The sequence below is a fragment of the Martes martes genome (assembly GCF_963455335.1).
Source record: "Martes martes genome assembly, chromosome: 9".
In the NCBI taxonomy this organism is placed as follows: Eukaryota; Metazoa; Chordata; class Mammalia; order Carnivora; family Mustelidae; genus Martes; species Martes martes.
Genome location: NC_137896.1, coordinates 52,204,536 through 52,224,010, shown reverse-complemented (window position 1 = coordinate 52,224,010; position 19,475 = coordinate 52,204,536). Strand labels below are relative to the sequence as shown.

The 19,475-nt window shown below is 39.1% G+C and overlaps 1 protein-coding gene across 2 annotated transcripts in view; it reads left to right on the top strand.

Annotated features, from left to right (window-relative positions):
* Window positions 1–4,039: 4,039 nt before the first annotated feature.
* Window positions 4,040–19,475, top strand: part of LOC308349407 (E3 SUMO-protein ligase RanBP2) — a 77,876-nt gene continuing 62,440 nt past the window's right edge. For both annotated transcript variants that reach the window (XM_080814077.1, XM_080814078.1), the window contains exon 1: window positions 4,040–4,195. In XM_080814077.1, coding sequence (XP_080670203.1) covers window positions 4,124–4,195 — 72 coding nt within the window. In that variant the 5' untranslated portion in view covers window positions 4,040–4,123. The remainder of the gene's footprint in view (window positions 4,196–19,475) is intronic.

Below are 19,475 nucleotides of genomic sequence, written 5' to 3'. Positions count from 1 at the left end.
TTTTTTTAAAGATTTTATTTATTTATTTGACAGACGGAGATCACAAGTAGGCAGAGAAGTAGGCAGAGAAGCAGGCACGAGAGAGAGGAGGAAGCAGGCTCCCCGCTGAGCAGAGAGCCCAATGCGGGGCTTGATCCCAGAACCCTGGGATCATGACCCGAGCCGAAGGCAGAGGCCTTAACCCACTGAGCCACCCAGGCGCCCCAAAGCAAAAGTTTTAAAATGAAAATAACTTATGTCCAAGAACCAAAAAATGGCAGTGTGTGGTCATGTTGGTTCTTTTTGTTTCTGAGGTTCCTCATGAACATTTTAAATCTCATCATGTCTATTGAGTTCAAAGGCCATGAGAATATTCAAAATGCTGTCTACAAAGCAGTAGTTTAGGATTACTGTAGAATCATACAAATTGGGAAAACAGAAAATGATGGGATGAACTGACAGTATGCATGATTCTGAAGAAAAAAGAAATCATGTGATATATGAAAGATGTATCTGCAGTTGATGATGATTAGCAATAGAGGCTAGGGGTATTTGAAATGAGAGAAACTTGTTTGACCAGCATCAATGTTAAATGCCTGTTAGTTCAATTAGTTCAGAAGTTAAGGACTCTGATTAATCAGGTAAAACTGATGCTAATGAAAAATGTCATAAGCCAAATATTTCTATGGAGTCATCTCTCACTTGAATTTGCAGTGCATCAACATGAGTAATGGAGCCATTAGAGTGGAATTCATCTCCCTGCTAAGGAGTTCCTTTGTAGAGAACATTATAGTTAGATGTATGATTTGGAGGAGGGGTAATTACTTGTGAGAAATTTGGATGTAACTGGTTTGTGCTGGGAAAAGATGTGGACTAGAATGGACATCATCATGGAGAATGTCTATTTGAAAGCACAGGTCAGACTCATCTTCCTATTTGGTGAAAACTAAGTTTTTTAAAAAGATTTAATTAATTAATTTTAGAGAGAGGGTGGAGAAGAGGGAGAGAAAATATCCAGCAGACTTCCTGCTGAGCCCAAAGTGGGGGCTCAGCCCCACAACCCAGAGATACACCCTGAGCCAAATCAAGAGTCAGAGGCTTAACGTACTGAGCCACCCAGGTGTCCCCCAAATTTATGTTTTGAAGCATAATAAACATACTTAAGAAAAGTCATCTGAGTTCTTCAAGAAGATTCTCCTTTTGGCCCAATGCTTTTCAGTTTATTTGACTTAAACAGATTAATGGTAGTGATTTTACCAGGTAAGTGTGCTTGGGAAAGTTGCTTGCTGTTCACTCCCTTGGTTTCCTATCTGTAAAACCAAGGATGATAATATTTAATAGTACCCTCCTGAAGCTGTTGAGAATTAAATGAGCTAATACATGTCAAATGTTAAGAGAAGGACATGGAACAGATCAAGTTCTTATTTGTTAGCTATGGCTGTGTTAGTAATAACACATCCAAGGCAAACTCATGGCTTCAACTGTCACCTAAGGTTTATGATTTCCAATCCATCACTGATCTTCATCCTACTATTCCATCTCTATATTAGGTATCTCCACTCGGATATATAAATGGCACCTAAAGGGAAATAAATCAACTATCTAAAATAGGATCTTCTATCCCAAACCACATTCTCTTTGTTCTTTTTTTTTTTTTTAAGCTTATCTATTTATTAGAGAGAGAGAGAGAGAGTGAGAGAGAACGTGTGCGCCCGCACAAGTAGGCGGAGCACCAGGCAGAGGGAGAAGAAGTGTCCCAGCTAAGCAGATAGCCCGATGTGGGACTTGATCCCAGGATCCTGGGATCATGACCTGAGCTGAAGACAGACACCTAACAAGGACTGAGCCACCCAGGCACCCTAAGTGTTATTTCTAATATATGTCATACTACTAATCTCAGAATCATTTGTTTTTTTTATTCACATCCAATATGACTGAGATAAAACAAAAGAGAACACTCTTTTTCCTCCCATTATAAAACAATACTTGCTGATTGTAAAAAATTTGGGAAGATATGGAAAAATAAAAAAGGAGAGGCTGGGAAGATGGCCTGTAGAGGCCAGGTTAATTCTAGGTGATTGGATACAGTTATATTTTGCCTACATTAAAAAAAAAAAGATAAAAATAAGAGTAGTTTGTCCGGTTAAGCACCCAACTCTTGGTTTTGGCTGAGGTCATGATCTCCTGTCCTGGGACTGGGCCCCACATGGGGCTCCACACTGGGCTTGGAGTCTGCTTACCATCCTCTTTCCCTCCCCCTCTGCACACTGCCTGCACCATTCAGCCTCGTGCACATGGATACTCTCTAAATAAAATCTTTAAAAAAAAGATAAAAATTATCCATAACCACAAATTCTAAACTTCCAGCTAAAAATTTCAACATATTTCATTTGATATTTTCCTGGATAATTAAGACCCTATTGTATGTATACAGGGATATGATCTTTTTATACCTAATGTCTTCACCACTGAAAACATTTTATAAAGCATTTTTAACTAAGATTTCAAAATTCAAATTTGCAAAGTAAACTTTTTTTAATGACTTGTTTTTGTTTTATGGCTACAATATATACTCATATATTCCTGAAGATAATAATTTAATTCTTACAAGTTTTCTTCTGCTCTTTGTTTTGCTTCCTCTGGTACTTGTTCTCAGCTAATTATTACATTGGATATTCTAAAAAACCTGCTGGTACCTTGTTTTCTGTAGTGAAAACATGAATGAAGGGGCTGTGAAGGTGAATGTAGAGTTTTTTGCCTTCATCCATGGTAGAACAATTGAGGGAGGCCCACTTTTGCCAACATAAATTGTTACTAAGTGTTAGGGCTCACTTCATTTGTACTGCTTTGGGGTACAAAGCATTTTGGGGTACTGCTTTCCTGGCCCAAAATGATTTTGTAGGAGGGAAAATCATTGTTGTACATTAATAGAATTTTGCTCTTGTTTTAAATTGCTCTCAAGAACAGAATGACTATGAAACAAAAGTGTTTTTCTTATAAAAAAGAACAGGTGTGGGAGATGTATCTTACCACCAAAATACAAAGAATTTTAAACCTCCTTTTCAAATTAAACTGTGTAATTTCATAAATCAGATAATTTAATCAAAACAAAATACTGTTTTTAAATGGTAAATGTATTCTTTATTGTTTAAATATAACTTGAATTCAAAAGAAGCATTTCCCAGACCTGTATGCAAGTTTAGGAGTATCACCAATTTGACTTTTTTTTTTTAAAATTTTTTATTTCTTTTCAGCGTAACAGTATTCATTGTTGACTTTGTTTTTAAGTCGTCAGAATATCTGACTTCTTTAATAAGTTGACTTATTCCTGTTCTGAGAAAGCCATTCAATAAAAAGCAGTCTCGGAGTGGGGGTTGGGCGGAAATAAATATTTTTGAAGATCTGGAAAATACAGATGACTCATGTTTAGATGATTACTATAAACATTTTGGTAAATACCGTTCTGCTATTGAAATATATATATTTGTATATATATATAAATATAAAAATGGGGGTCTCTTCAAATTATACAATTATAACCGTCCAAAACCAGTTATTTGTGGCCTTTTAATTATGGACTTTCAATTTTCTCATATAACATGTTCTTTTAAAATACATGAATTTTAACATGTATGCTTCTTATTCACACGTGTCCGACATAACATATTTAACCAACAGCCTCCAGAAAGGTGTTTCCAATTTTCACGCTCACCAAAATGGCCTGAGAGTGCTTTTCCCTTCCACAGCATCACGTTAATTAAAAGAAACGGCCGAAAGTTTTGAGAACCCACGCGGTAAAACATCGTCCCGCTGATACAATTACTAGTCCCTTGGTCCTAGCGCGGTGTTGAACTTCCCCTTCCCACGCCTCACAGCAGACGCTCCCACAGCGTAAATACCACCAGGCCTCTGCAGGACCACGCGTAGCCAAGGGCCGGGCCGCCCAGAGGGCCGTGCGCGGCGGGAGGGACGCCAACGTCGGCGTGGCGCACAGTGCTGACGCAACACGCACGCGGGGAGGGCCGCTCGTCGGCCGGCGACGGCGCTGCGTCACGGGCTTTCAGGCGCTTCGCTCTTGGAGACGGCGACGGCTGTGGGCCTCGGCTCTGGCCTCCCGCGCCCTGGGAGTCAGGTCGGTGGCGCGATGAGGCGCAGCAAGGCCGACGTGGAGCGGTACATCGCCTCGGTGCAGGGTTCCGTCCCATCGCCCCGAGAGGTGAGTGGATCTTGGAGAGCCGGTGGCCTCCGCCCTGGCCCTGCCGCGGCCCCGCGCGGCGCCGGCGTCATGGCTCCCGGCGGCCGCCGCTCCCTGGCGCGTTGAAGCGCCCGCCGGCTCCCGCGGTCCGGTGGGCGGCGTGGCGCTCGTGAGCTTGAGGTGGAGGGTGGGGGTGGGAAGGCCGCGGCGGGTGCCGTTGGCGCCAGCTCTTCCTCTTCCTCCTGGCCTGCTCCTGACGGTCCTTATTGGCGGGCCCGTCGCGTCCCGGGGTTCTCGGCTGCGTCCCCGCGGCCTCGTCACCGGGGCTCCGGAGCCTGCCATTTGCGGCGGGTTTCTTCTTTCCCGGACAGTTACCGCTGCGGCGGAAGCGTGCCGCTTTAGAGGTCCAGGCTTTAGAGGTCGGTGGAACCGAGCGCGGGGGCACTGACGCTCCTCCGGGGGGGCTTTTACTGCGGTGACGGGCAACCATCGTACGTATCCAGCGGACTGGTGCAGGGGTGGCCACGCTTGCAACTCCCTGACAGACCGCGCAAATGACACTGGGAGTTTTCTCTATTTTGAAGCATCTGTCATTGTGCGTTTATAAGGATTCTGTCCCTACTCTTCACACTCCACTCTCCCATTGCCTGTATTCTTTAAGAGGCTTCTTTCATCTGCTTTATTTTTTTTAAACGCAGTCTTGGGTATTCTGAATTTCTTACAGGCGGTTGTTACTATGGCTTAAAATTTTTAGCCTTTTTGACAACATGCTCAGCGTATTTTTTTCTCTTTTAAGATATTTGGTGCCAGATATTTTGGGTTCATCAGAATCTTAGTGATTGGATGTGGAGGGTGAGGAAAAAGGCTAAGTGTGGGTGGTGCGCACAGGATCTTGAGTCAATTTTCTTGGGAGTTGAATCACAGTACTGTCATTTGTAAGCTTTGTGATTTGAGGCAAGTTAAAAACTTAAGTAAGTTGGAGTAGTGGTATTGATAGGAGTATATAGGATGACTCATGGTAAACATTTAGGGCAATGCCTGGCACACAGTAAGTACTAAACGTTGATGTTAAAAGGACAGTCATTCAAGCTCTCTTCTAGGTAAGGGCCTCTGAGAATAAAGATGTGTTATTTCTTAATGTGTTATTTCTTTCTTAATAAAGAAATTAAAAGAAACCCAGGGATGAACATGATAATAATAGCTGCATAACTGTATCTTTAGTCATATACTAGGCATATGTCTTTGTAGGATTTTCGTAATTGGTCTGGTTTAGTTTTTTTTTAGGAATAAGGGAGTAGGTTATAGCTTGTTCCACCAGAAGAGAGGAATAGGTACCTACATACAGATTATAGTTTTTTGTTTTTTGTTTTTTTTTTTTTTTAAGATTTTATTTATTTATTTGTCAGAGAGAGAGAGAGAGCGAGCGAGAGCGAGCACAGGCAGAGGGAGAGGGAGAAGCAGGCTTCCCGCCAAGCAAGGAGCCCGATGTGGGACTCCATCCCAGGACGCTGGGATCATGACCTGAGCCGAAGGCAGCTGCTTAACCAACTGAGCCACCCAGGCGTCCCATACAGATTGTAGTTTTAACTGCTGGCATAGTCATAAACAACAAATGTGGTGCTGGAGTCTAAAACAGAACTTCATTAAAGGTTTCTGTACTGCTGAAATTGACATACTTTCTAAAAAGCCAAGTTTAGAGCTTTCTTGAGATTTTTAGTGGGGACCCTGGCTCCGAAAAGATTAAGATCTTAATTCTGTAGACAGAATTTAGAATGTTCTTTGAACTACCTAACTTTTCCATCAAATAAAGGGGGATGGAGTCAGAATTTTAAAGACTTGTTATTATGGCCACCTCTGTTTTACATTTAAAGAGTATTATTTTAATCAGATGTTTTTCTTCAAACAGGAAAAATCATTTACTTTAGAACTTGGGGATTTCAGTGGGATTTTTATTAGCAAATGAGTAACTTTGTAACAGGTGGTGGTGTTCTATAAACTTAGGTTTAAGTGAAAGGACAGAACAGGGTGCTTTGGATAGTTTCAAAGGGAGAGGGTGGTGGAGGCAGAGATGTGGCTTTGAAGAGTAGAAAGATTAGTATTTACTTGGCTTCCAGTTTGGTAGAGATTGGCCATGTGTGAACTGGTGATGCTTTCTGGGATGTCCTAAGTTCTGGAATGCAATGATGGGTACATAGTCTTACCTTTCCAGGCTTCTGTTATGCTTTCATTTGTTTGTCTTTTTTGTTTTGTCATTTTCTGTTCCTTCATGCCTGCTTTTGTCCTTGTTGATAGTATCACTTGTGTTTCTTTTCTTTCTCTAGTTAGATTCTATTTAGTTTTCCTAGATTTCTGTTGAGTTGGCCTCCCAATCCACGCCCCTAATTCCTACTGCTCAGATGCACTCTGACAGCTCCTAGTTGTTTGTTTACCGTATACTTTAGACTTCTGAATAATACATACTTTTATTGCTCTGTCTCCTTTTCCACATTTTAGATATTTTTGCCTCTGTCCTGCAGATCTCTGTCCACAGATTTTTCTCCCCCTCATCTTCTAGTTTTGTTGTTGTAATTTTTGGCTAGATGTATAGTTTGTGTTTATGTAATTATGATAAGGTATGTATTTTGCATTTGAGCCACCTTTATTGTGTAGTTTATTTTTCCTGGAGCGAATAGTTGCTTTATTTTTTTGGTTTGTTGAGTTATCTAGGAGGTATTACTAATTCTTTACCCAAACTCAGTTTAGCTCTCAAGTGTGATCAAAGAGGTCACATAATCCATTGATTTCAGCCTGAAAATTTTTTTAAGAGTCTTTCTTGTGGAGCACTCTTGTCTTACTGCTGCAGTCTGGATTGGCTTCTCCTTCTCTTGGCTGCACAATTCTACCTCTGGGGCTTGGCTTTATCATCATCTTGAGAATAACCTTCAGTTTTTTTTCTTTTTTAGACCCTTGGTTTTTTGTAATCCATGTCCTTTTGACTTTCTCTGTTTTGGTGTATCACAGTCTCCAGTTTACTTTGAGAAGGGATAGATGGGATTTTTTTTTTTTTTTTAACATGATATGCCTGAAGACGTCTTCACCTAATTTATAGTTTGGTTATCAGAGTCTACGTTTGAAATAATTTTTATCTCCAATTCTGAAAGTTGTTTGTTTGTTTTTTTTTTTTTTTTTAAGATTTCTATTTATTTATTTGACAGAGTGAAAGAGGGAATACAAACGGGAGTGGGAGAGGAAGAAGCAGGCTTCCCGCTGAGCAGGGAGCCTGATGTGAGGCTCCATTCTAGGGCCCTGGGATCATGACTTGATCTAAAGGCAGATGCTTAATGACTGAGCCCCCCTGGTGCCCCCAATTTTGAAAATATTGCTTTATTTTCTGATCATTTGTATTGTTAGAAATCTGATGTGATTCTTGTTATTGATAGTTTATAGGTTTTCTGGAGGTTTCTTTTAAGTTGGAAAACTCATTTCCTTCAGTTCTGGGACATTGTTTTATGTCTTTCAGCATCTGTACACCCCCCACCCATCCCAAGCTCCCTCTTCCCCTCACCCCAGTCTTATGTTTTTGTTAACTGAACGTTGGGTCTGGTTTGCTCTCCGTATCTTTCTTACTTGTGTCTTTATTCTATTTTTAACCTTCTCTTCCAAGGGAAGGAGATTGGGGAACTCATTGTTCAGTATCTAGAAACTTTGCTTATCTGCCTTTATAACTCCTGCCCTTACCCTTGTTAGGACCCCTCAAGTTTGGAGCCTGTTGATTTATACTGAGGAAAAATCATTTGCTTAAGCTTTTTGCAGTGTGTGTTGGGGACCTGGTGTAAAGGTGGAGAGTGATTTGGCTGTGCAAAAGCTGGGTTAATGTGACGTCCCTCCAGGTCTGAATGTTCCTCTTTTCAGCCCCACATCAGTTTTGAGAGTTAAAAGTGTAAATGAATTTAAATATTTGCTTACAGTGGCATAAAGTGTCATGGGAAGAAGCAGTGACTGAATCATGGATGTCCTGAATCATGGACTGACTGAATTATGGATAACATTGGCTCTTTTTCTTTCTACCTATGTATCCTTAAACAAGGCACTTAACCCCCTTTGGCTTCAGTTCCTTTATAAAATGAACAGAATAGAGACAGAAGAATATCAAACTTCCCCACAATTTTATGGTTCTGTATATTATTATTTAATAATTGCTGTTCATTTATCCTAAGATAGTCTTTAGTGGGCTATTTCGAAGCAAAATAGACAGTGGAGTTGGTTTTTCTATTATGTGTTGATATTGTAACTAGTGGGAATCTATTCATCTTTTAAAAGGGGGAAGAAAGCTCTGTTCATTGTAATGCCATCTTGATTATTGTATATTGTCATAAACTGCTTCATATGTCTTAAATTTATGGATTTGGGGAGGCTCTTATGATTACACTTCTAGCCTCCTTGTTTTTCTCATATGTTTTTCTTCATATGTCTTAAATTTATGGATTTGGGGAGGCTCTTATGATTACACTTCTAGCCTCCTTGCTTTTCTCAGGTGTTTATTAATACTGAAGTTTAAGATTGCTTGTAGTTCTTTTATATTTATTTAAAAAATTTATTTATTTATTTAGACTCTGAAGCAGACACCACACTGAGTGTAGAGCCCAGTGTGGGGCTCAGTCCCATGACTGCAAGATCATGACCTGAGCTGAAATCAAGAGTCAGATGCTTAACCAACTGAGCCACCCAGGCGCCCCTATAGTTCTTTACTTTTAAAATATATCCTGTTAAGGATGTATACTCAATACTGTTACACTGAGGTCTCTTGGAATAGTTTTCTGAGAATACATCACTATTTTGCCATAAAATGAGAGGATATTTTATATAGCTCTATTGAGATACAGTTTACCATTTGAAGTGTACATTGTGATGAGTTTTGGTATGTTATGTTATTGATGTTTTAAGTTGTAAAATATATGTAGTAAATCTGCCATTTTAATGCCTTTTTAAAAGTTTTTTATTTTAATTCCATTGTTAACACTGTTCTATTAGTTGCAGATACACAATATAGTGATTGTATTATAGTGATTATACAGTGGTCATCATAAGTGTATGTCTTTAATCCCTCTCACTTATTTTACCCATCCCCTTTCCCATTTCCCCTCTGGTAACCATCAGTTTGTTCTCTTGTTAAGAGTCTGTTTTGTGGTTTCTCTCTCTCTTTTTTCCTTTGCTCGTTTGTTTTGTTTCTTAACCTCCACATGAGTGAAATCGTATGGTATATTTGTCTCTCTCACTTATTTCACTTCGCGTTATACTCTCTAGCTCCATCCATGTTGTTGCAAATGGCAAGATTTTGTTCTTTTTTATGGCTAATACTCCATTTTGTATATATGTACCACATCTTTATCCATTTGACTCTTGATAGACACTTGGGCTGCTTCCATAATTTACCTTTTGTAAATAATACAGCAATAAATATGTGTGTGTGTATATCCTCTTGAATTAGTGTTTTTTTTAAACTTTTTTAAAAAAAGGTTTTACATTTTCATTTGAGAGAGTGAGCTTGTGCACACAAGTGAGGGGGAGGGGCAGAGAGAGAGGGAGAAGCAGACTCCCTGCTGAGCAGGGAGCCCAACAGTTCCAAGTGGCGCTTGATTCCAGGACCCCAAGATTACAACCTGAGCTGAAGGCAGACACTTAACCGACTGAGCCACCCAGGTGCCTCTGAATTAGTGTTTTTGTATTTTTTGAGTAAAAAACCAGTTGTTAATGATTACTGGATCATATGGTAGCTGTCTTTTAAGTTTTTGAAGAACTTCCATGCTGTTTACCATAACAGGTTCATCACTTTGCATTCCTACCAACAGTGCTAGAGGTTTCCTTTTTCTGCACATCCTTGTCAACAAGGATGGAAATTTTAGCCATTCTGATAGATGTGAGATGATCTGTCAGTCTAGTTTTGAATTGCATTTCCCTGGTAATGAGTGATAATGAACATCTTTTTATGTGTTTGTTGGCCATCTGTATGTCGTCTTTAGAGAAACGTCTGTACATGTCTTCTGTTCTTTTAAAAATTGTATTATTTTTTGGGTGTTGTATAAAGTCTTCAAGTATTTTGGTTTTGTTGTTTTGTTTTAAAGATTTTATTCATTTTACAAAGAGAGACCCAGCGAGAGAGGGAACACAAGTAGGGGGAGTGGGAGAGGGAGAAGCAGGCTTCCCGCCAGGCAGGGAGCCAGATGCCCAGCTCAGTCCCAGGACCCTGGGATCATGACCTGAGCTGAAGGCAGATGCTTAACTACTGAGCCACCCAGGCGTCCCAACTTCATGTATTTTGGATATGTCATTTGCAAATACCTTCTACTCAGTAGGTTGCCTTTTAGTTTTTTTATTCTTTCCTTCAGTGCAGAAGCTTTTTATTTTCATGTAGTACCGATAGTTTATTTTTGCTTTTATTTCCGTAGTTTCAGGAGACCTGTCTAGGAAAAGGTTGCTGTGGCTGATGTCAGAGAAATTACTTTTTGAGCTCTCTTCTACGAGTTTTATGGTTTCAGGTTTCACATTTAGATCCTTAATCCATTTTGAATTTATTTTTATGTATGGTGTGAGAAAGTGGTCCAGTTTTCTCCTTTTGCATGTAGCTGTTCAGTTTTCCCAACACCATTTGTTGAAGAGACCGTCTTTTTCCTATTGAATGTTTCCTCCTTTGTTGGAGAGTAACCATATAATCGTGTGTTTATTTTTGGGCTTTCTGTTCTGTTCTATTGATCTGTGTGTTTTTGTGCCAGTACTAAACTTTTGATTTTTTGTTTACAGCTTTGTAATACAACTTGAAGTCCAGAATTGTGGTACCTCCAGTTTTTGTTTGTTTGTTTGTTTTTTCCTTTTCCATTCTTGGCTATTCAGGGTCTTCCATGGTTGCATACAAATTTTAGGATTGTTTGTTCTAGCTTTGTAAAATATGCTGTTGGTATTTTGATTGCGTTAAATGTGTAGATGGCTTTTGGTGGTGTCAACCTCTTAACAGTATTTGTTCTTCCGATTCATGAGGATGGAATAGCTTTTTATTTTTTCTGTCGTTTGCAATTTCATCATTATTTTATAGTTTCCATCTCTTGTGAAGTTTGTTCTTAGATATTATATTATTTTTGGTGGAATTGTAAATAGGGTTGTTAATTTCTCTTTCTGTTGCTTCATACATAATGATTTATAGAAATGCAATAGATTTCTGCACATTGATTTTGTATTCTTGACTTTATTGAATTGATTTATCAGTTCTAGTAGTTTTTTTGGTGGAGTCTATGTATAGTATCATATCATCTGCAAATGGTGAAAGTTTTACTTTTTCCTTACCAATTTGGGGTGCTTTTCATTTCTTTTTGTTGTATTTCTATGACTAGGACTTCTAGTACTGTGTTGAATAACAACAGTAGTTAGAATGGACATCCTTGTCTTGTTTCTGACCTTAGCCCTTGGGAAGCTCTTAATTTCCCCCATTGAGTATGATGTTCACTGTGGGTTTTTTATGTAAGACTTTTATTATTTTGAAGTATGTTCCCTCTAAACTTACTTTGTTGAGGGTTTATATCATGAATGGATGTTGTACTTTGTCAGATGCTTCTTTTGCATCTTTTGAAATGAGCATATGGTTTTTATCCTTTCTCATTGATGGGATGTACCACGTTGATTGATTTGCAAATGTTGAACTACACTTGCATCCTGGGAATAAATCCCACTTGGTTGTGGTGAATGATTTTTTTAATGTGTTGTTGGATTCAGTTTGCTTGTATTTTGTTGAAGATTTTTGCAAATGTGTTTGTTAGATCTGTAGTTCTCTTTTTCAGTTGTGTCTTTATCTGGTTTTACTATCAGGGTAATGCTGGCCTTGTAGAATGAATTTGAATTTGGAACTTTTTCTTCCTCTTCTGCTTTTTGGAATAGTATGAGAAGAATAGGTATTAACTTTTCTTTAAATGTTTGGTAGACTTTTACTTCGAAGCTATCTGGTCATGGACTTTTGTTGGGAGTTTTTTTTTTTTTTTTTTTTTTTTAAGATTGTATATATTTATTTGACAGAGATCACAAGTAGGCAGAGAGGTAGGCAGAGAGAGAGGAAGGGAAGCAGGCTCCTTGCTCAGCAGAGAGCCCCGTGCGGGGCTCGAATCATGACCCAAGCCGAAGGCAGAGGCTTTAACCCACTGAGCCACCCAGGTGCCCCTAGTTGGGAGTTTTTTGATTACTGATTCAGTTTCATTGCCGGTAATCAATCTGTTCATATTTTCTATTTCTTCTTGCTTCAGTTTTGGTATGTTATTTGTTTCTAGGAATTTATCTGTTTCTTCTAGATTGTCTATTTTGTTGGCATGCAGTTTTTCTTTTCTTTGCTTTTTTCTTAAAGATTTTAATTTATTTGACAGAGATCACAAGTAGGCAGAGAGGCAGGCAGGGGGCGGGGGAAGCAGGCTCCCTACTGAGCAGAGAGTCCTATTCGGGGCTTGATCCCGGGATCATGACCTGAGCCGAAGGCAGAGGCTTTAAACCCACTGAGCCACCCAGGCACCCCGGCATGCAGTTTTTCACAATATTCTGTTACAGGTGGTGGTGGTTGTTTCCCTTTCATTTGTGATTTTGTTTGAGCCCCCTCTCCCCTCAGTATTTGTTTGATTGTTTGATGAGTTTGGCTAGAGGTTTATCAGTTTTGTTGATCATTTCAAAGAATCAACTCCTGGTTTCATTGATTTGTTATTTTAGTTTCTATAACATTTATTTTTGCTCTAATCTATATTATATTCTTTTGCTGGTCTTGGGTTTTGTTTATTTTTTTTCTGGGTCTTTTAGTTGCATTGGGGTTTTTCTTTCTTCAGGTGCACCTGTATTGCTATTAACTTTTTTTTTAAAGTTTCCATTTATTTATTGGAGAGAGAGCTAGCAAGAGAGAGCATGAGCAGGGAGGATAGGGAGAATTAGGCTCCCCAGTGAGCAGGGAGCCCCACGCAGGTCTCGATCCCATGACCCTAGAATCATGACCTGAGTTAAAGGCAGATGCCCAACTGACTGAGCCACCCAGGCACCTCTGAACTTCCCTGTTAGAACATCTTTTGTTGTATCCCAAAGATTTTTGGTCCGTTGTGTTTGTTTCTATGTACTTTCTGATTTCTTTTTTGACTCCTTGGCCCATTCATTGTTTAGTAGTATCATGTTAATAAACTGCATGTATTTGTGGTCTTTTCAGATTTTTTCTTGGGGTTGATGGCTTGTTTAATCATGTTGTCAGAAAAGATGCATGGTATAACTTTGATCTTTTTTAATTTGATGTGATTTGTGGCTTAATTTGTGATTTGTTCTGGACAGTGTTACGTGTGCACTTGTAAAGAATGTGTATTCTGCTGTTCTAGGATGGAACGTTCTGAATGTATCTGTTGAATCCATGTGTTCCACTGTGTCATTGAAAGCGACTGTTGCCTTGTTGATTTTTTGTTTGGATGATATGTCCATTGATGTATGTGAAGTGTTGAAGTACCTACTATTATTTTATTATTGTTGGTTAGTTCCTTTATGTTATTAACTGTTTCGTGAATTTGAGTGCTCCTATATTGAATGCATAAATATTTATAATTGTTATGTCTTGTGGTTGGATTTTCCCCTTTACAATGATATAATGTCCTTTATTATCTCTTGTTACAGTCTTTGCTTTCAAGTTTCTCTTGTCTGATACAACTATTGCTACTCCAGCTTTCTTTTGACAGCCGTTTGAATGATAAATATTTCTCCTTCCCGTTACTTTGAATCTGTAGTATCTTTAGATCTGAAATGAGTCTCTTGTAGGCAGTATATAGAAGGGTCTTGGTTTTTTTTTTTTTTTTTTAAATGCAGTCTGTCACCCTGTCTTTTGGTTGGAGCATTTAGACTTAGTCCATTTACATTCAAAGTAATTATTGATAGATATACATTGCTATTTTATTACTTGTTTTGTGTGGTTTTGCTCTGATCCTTGCGCTTTTTTATGATTTGCTGGGTTTAGTGATATACTTGGGGTCCTTTTTATTTTTTGCATATTTACTACCAGCTTTTGATTTGTGGTTACCATTAGGTTTGTATGTAACATCTTTAGAATGCATTTAGTATTCTGTATGAGTTAATGTTTATGTTTGAACCCATTCTTCTCCTCCCACCTCCATGTTTTAGGTATATAGTGTCACTCATTAACATCCTTTTATTTTGTGAGTCCATTGACTGATTTTGACAGATAAAATTATTTTTAAGTATAAAAGTCACATTTGTGATTCCTCCTTTTCATACTTATAGTCTTTCCTTTCCACTTAGAGTCCCCTTTAATTAACTTCTTGAAGGGCTGATTTACTGGTCATGAACTCCCTTAGTTTCTGTTTGTCTGAAAAACTCTTTATCTCTTTTATTCTGAATGATAGTCTTGCTGGATAAAGTAGTCTTGGCTGCACATTTTTCTCTTTCAGCCTTTTGAATCTGTCATCCCACTCTCTTCTGACCTGCAAAGTTTCTGCTGAAAAAAAATCCACTGATCGCTTCATGGAGTTTCCCTTGTATGTAACTCTCTTCTTTTCTCTTGCTGCTTTAAAATTTTTTTTCTTTGTTGGTACGTTTTGTCATTTTAATTACTATGTGTGTTGGTGTAGATAATCTTTGGTTGATTTTTTTTTTTTTTTTGGTAGGGGGAAATCCCTGTGCCTCCTGGATCTAGATATCTGTTTCTTTCCCCAGATAGGGAAGTTTTTAGCTTATTATTTCTTTAAACACATTTTCAGCCTTCTTTTCTCTCTCTTTTTCTTCTGGGGTCCCTATAATGTGGATATTATTACATTTGGTGGAGTAGCTGAGTTTCCTAAGTTTATTCTCAATTTGCATAATTTTTTCTCTTTTACTTGCTCAGCATCATTGCTTTTTCTAGCCTGCTATTTATTTCATCAAGGGTATTTTTAATTTCATTTATTATATTCTTCACCTCTGGATTTTTTTGTTTTTGTTTTTGTTTTTTTTTTGGGTATCTCTTTGTTAAGGGTCTCACTGATGTCTTCCACTCTTTTCTCAAGTCCAGGGAGTATCTGTATGAATATTACTTTAAATTCTCTATCATGTATATTATTTATATCTGTTTTGCTTAGGTGTTTTGCTGTGTTTATTATCCTGTTCTTTCGAGTCATATTCCTCTGTCTCCTTATTTTGCCCTACTTTCTATTTCTTTGTGTTAGGAAAGTCAGCTATGTCTCCCACTCTTGAAGGTAATGCCTTAGGAAAAGGAGGATGTAATGCCTTTGCAGTGCAGTGTCCCCTGTTTCCCAGGACCTGGTGCTTCAGGGAGTGTCTCCTCTGCATGTTGGATGTGCTCTGCTATTCTGTTCTGGCCAATTTTTTCTTTAGTCCAGTCATCTTTAGAGATTCTTTTTGCCTGTTGTGGGCAGTGTTTGTTCCCTGTTGGGGTGGCTGTGTTTTAGCAAGGTACATGCTGGGCTCTTTGTGAAATGAGATCTGCTGCCACTGCTTCTAAACTGATAAAAATGCGTGGGTCACAGATGTGGTGTGGGCAGGGTTTGCACTGATCTTCTGGGGCAGGAACCCACAGACAGGGCTGAGACTGAGGGAAGTGTGACTGGGAAGGATAGATCCACAGAAGCCTGGGTGGCATGGGGAAGGAAGGTTGGTTGGTATAAGCAAGTTAAGTAGTGAATGTAATACCACTGTGTTTCCCAGAGATGGTCATGTGTTTATGCTGGGGTCGTTGGAGGGAAATGGCCCCTGTTAACTCCTTTGTTCCTGGAGGGGAATCCTTGTTATCCTTGCCTCTTTGTGACATGCTCTGAGATGAGTAAATAACTGTATATGAGTAAATAAGTGTATTCCTCATTGTATACTGCAGATATTTTTCAAGTTGCTGCTTCTGTGCTGTATCTCTGTAGGCTGTTAGTTGTGCTTTGTGTATGCGTTCTGGGCTCTCAGAGCCAGATCTCTCTGATTTTTAAATTCCTCGGCCTCTCTTGCTTTCAAAGCCAAGTATTATGGGACTTCATCTTACCCCTGTGGACTCCTTGGTGTGATAATCGGTTTCTTGCCCTCCTCTGTGCTGTCTCCCTCCTAACCTTGGGTGGCCACAGTCTGTTTTGCTCCTAGACCATTCCTGCCTTCTTTCCTGTGGCCTCTTCTCAACCTTAAGGTTCACAGCAATATTGTGGAGAAGGTACAGATACTCCTCCCATAACTCCCTGCCTGCACACAATGCTTGGCCTCACCCGTTATCAATATTCCCCCCCAGAGTGGTATACTTGTTACAGTTGAACGTATTTTGACATATCATTGGCACCCAAAGTCCGTAGTTTACCTTAGGGTTCGTTTATGGTGTTGTATAATCTATGGGTTTTGACAAATATATAATGATGTATATCTACCATTCTTGTGTCACACAGAGTAGTTTTATTGTTCTAAAAATCCTCTGTGCTCAGCCTATTCATCCTTACCCCTAGTCCCTGGCAACCACTAATCTTTTTTATTTTTTATTTTTTTTTATTTTAAGATTTTATTTATTTATTTGACGGAGAGAGGGAGATCACAACTAGGCAGAGAGGCAGGCAGAGAGAAAGGGGGAAGCAGGCTCCCCACTGAGCAGAGAGCCCAGTGTGGGACTCAATCCCAGGACGCCGAGATCATGACCTGAGCTGAAGGCAGAGGAATAACCCACTGAGTCACCCAGGCACCCCAACCATTACTCTTTTGTGTCCTCATAGTTTTGCCTTTTTCAGAATATCTTATAGTTGGAACCGTACAGTATGTAACCTTTTCAGATTGGCTTTTTCCATTCAGTAATGCATACTTAAGTCTTCTCCATGTCTCTTCATGGCTTGATAGTTCATTTTTTTTAAAGTGCTGAATAATATCTTATTAACTGCATGTACCACGATTTATTCATTTATCTACTGAAGAAGATTTTGGTTGCTTCAAAGATTTGACTATAAAACTTTTGTATGCGGGAATTTGGGTGACTTAAGTTCTCAGTTCTTTTGAGTAAATACCAAGGAACACTATTGCTAGATCATTTAAGTGTATGTTTAGGTTTTTAGATTTTGGGTGTGTGTGTGTACATGTGTATGTCTATGTTTAGTTTTGTAAGAAACTGCCAAACTGTCTTCCACGGTGTATATACCATTTTGCATTTCTACCAGCAATGAATGAGAGTTCCTGTAACACCTTGCCATCATTTGGTGTTGTAAGTGTTCTAGATATTGGCTATTCTGATACATATGTAATGGTATCTTATTTTAATTTGCAGTTAAATCAATGTGGATTTTTTAATATATTTATTTTCTGTCTGTATTATTATTATTATTATTATTTTTGGTGATGTGTTCAGATCACTGAATTTTTTTTTCAAAGATTTTATTTATTTGACAGACAGAGATCACAAGTAGGCAGAGAGGCAGGCAAAGAGAGGGAAGCAGGCTCCCCAGCCGAAGGCAGAGGCTTTAATCCACTGAGCCACCCAGGCGCCCCCATTGATTCATTTTTAAATCTCGTTTTCTGGGAACCTGGGTGGCTCAGTGGGTTAAAGCCTCTGCTTTCGGCTCAGGTCATGATCCCAGGGTCCTGGGATCGAGTCCCACATCGGGCTCTCTGCTCAGCAGGGAGCCTGCTTCCTCCTCTCTCTCTGCCTGCCTCTCTGCCTACTTGTGATCTCTGTCTGTCAAGTAAATAAATAAAATCTTTAAAAAGAAATAAAAAAGTCTCGTTTTCTTCTTATTATAATTAGTATATTTTGGGTAATAGTTATTTCTCAAATGTTTCTCTTGCAAATATTTTTTCCATTCTGTGGCTTGTCTTCGTTCTCTTGACAGTGTCTTTTGCAGAACAGAAGTTTTTTTTTTTTAAGGTTTTTTTTTTTTTTTTTTTTTTTTTTTAAATTTGACAGAGACACAGCGAGAGAGGGAACACAGGCAGGGGGAGAGGGAGAAATAGGCTTCCTGCTGAGCAGGGATCTTGGTACAGGGCTCCATCCCAGGACCCTGGGATCATGACCTGAGCCAAAGGCAGATGGTTAACGAGTAAGCCACCTGGGCACCCCCAGAACAGAAATTCTTAATTTTAATGAAATATGGCATATCAGTTCTTTAATGGGTTGTCTTGTTGGTGTTGTATATTAAGAAGTCATCACCAAGCCTGAGGTCATTTAGATTTTCTCCCATTATCTCCTAGAAATTTTATAGTTTTATGTTTCCATTTAGGTTTGTGATCCATTTTGTGTTAAATTTTGCAAAGGGTATGAGGTCTGTGTTGTTATTATTTTTATTATGGTTTTGTGTGGATGTCAATTATTCCAGTACTCTTTGTTGAAAGACTATTTTGCCTCCACTATATTGCCCTTGCTCCTTTGTCAGAAATCGGTTAACTATATTTATATGGGTCCATTTTGTTTATATTTTTGCTAGTATACTTTTGTTTTTGATTTTGCTAATATACTTTGTTTTTGTTTTGTTTTGTTTTGTTTTTTTGAGAAGTCTGTGCCTTTATTGGCTGAACAGGCTGCTTAACAGGGATGAAGTAGAGGAGTGGGTGGTCTCAATACCAGGCCTGCTGTGCTTCACAGCCTTGAAGGTAATGGAGAACTCACCCAGATAGTGGCCAGTCATCTTGGGCTTGGTTTCCTCTTATTTGAAGGTCTTGCCATTGTAGACACCCACCATGTTGCCCACCACTCTCAGACAGGATGATCGTGCATCTTAACCACCTTTTCCATCAGGGGAGCCTCTTTGGCCTTGCACACATGCTTCAGCACTGAGTGTTGTTTCCTCCACAAACCCCAGCTGAGCCTCTACTGCTGCCAGGCACTGTATAGCTGCACTAATGGCTTTTAGGACACATCCAGCAGCTGGTTGAGGTCCATGCCAGGGTAGGTGAACTTGTGGAAGGTGCGCTTTTTCTGCTCCACTTCTGCTACATTATCAGCTCTTTGGAAGGGACCACCTAATACCACATTGTCTTGATTAGTCTAGGTTTATAGTAAGTATTGAAATCAGGTAGTGTCATTCCTAATTTTTTTCTTCAATATTTTGCAACTCTGGGTTTTTTGCCTCTATCAGTAAACTTGAGAATCACTTTGTTGATATCCACAAAATAAGTTCTTGGGATTTTGATTGGGATTGCACTGAATCTGTAGGTGAAGTTGGGAAAAACTGACATCTTGTTAAGATCAGATCTTCTTCTGTCCATGAACATGGAATGTCTTCAGTTATTTAGTTCTTTGATATCTTTCTTTTTTAAAAGATTTTATTTACTTATTTGAGAGAGAGCGAGAATGAGAGAGAGTGAACTTGAGAAGAGG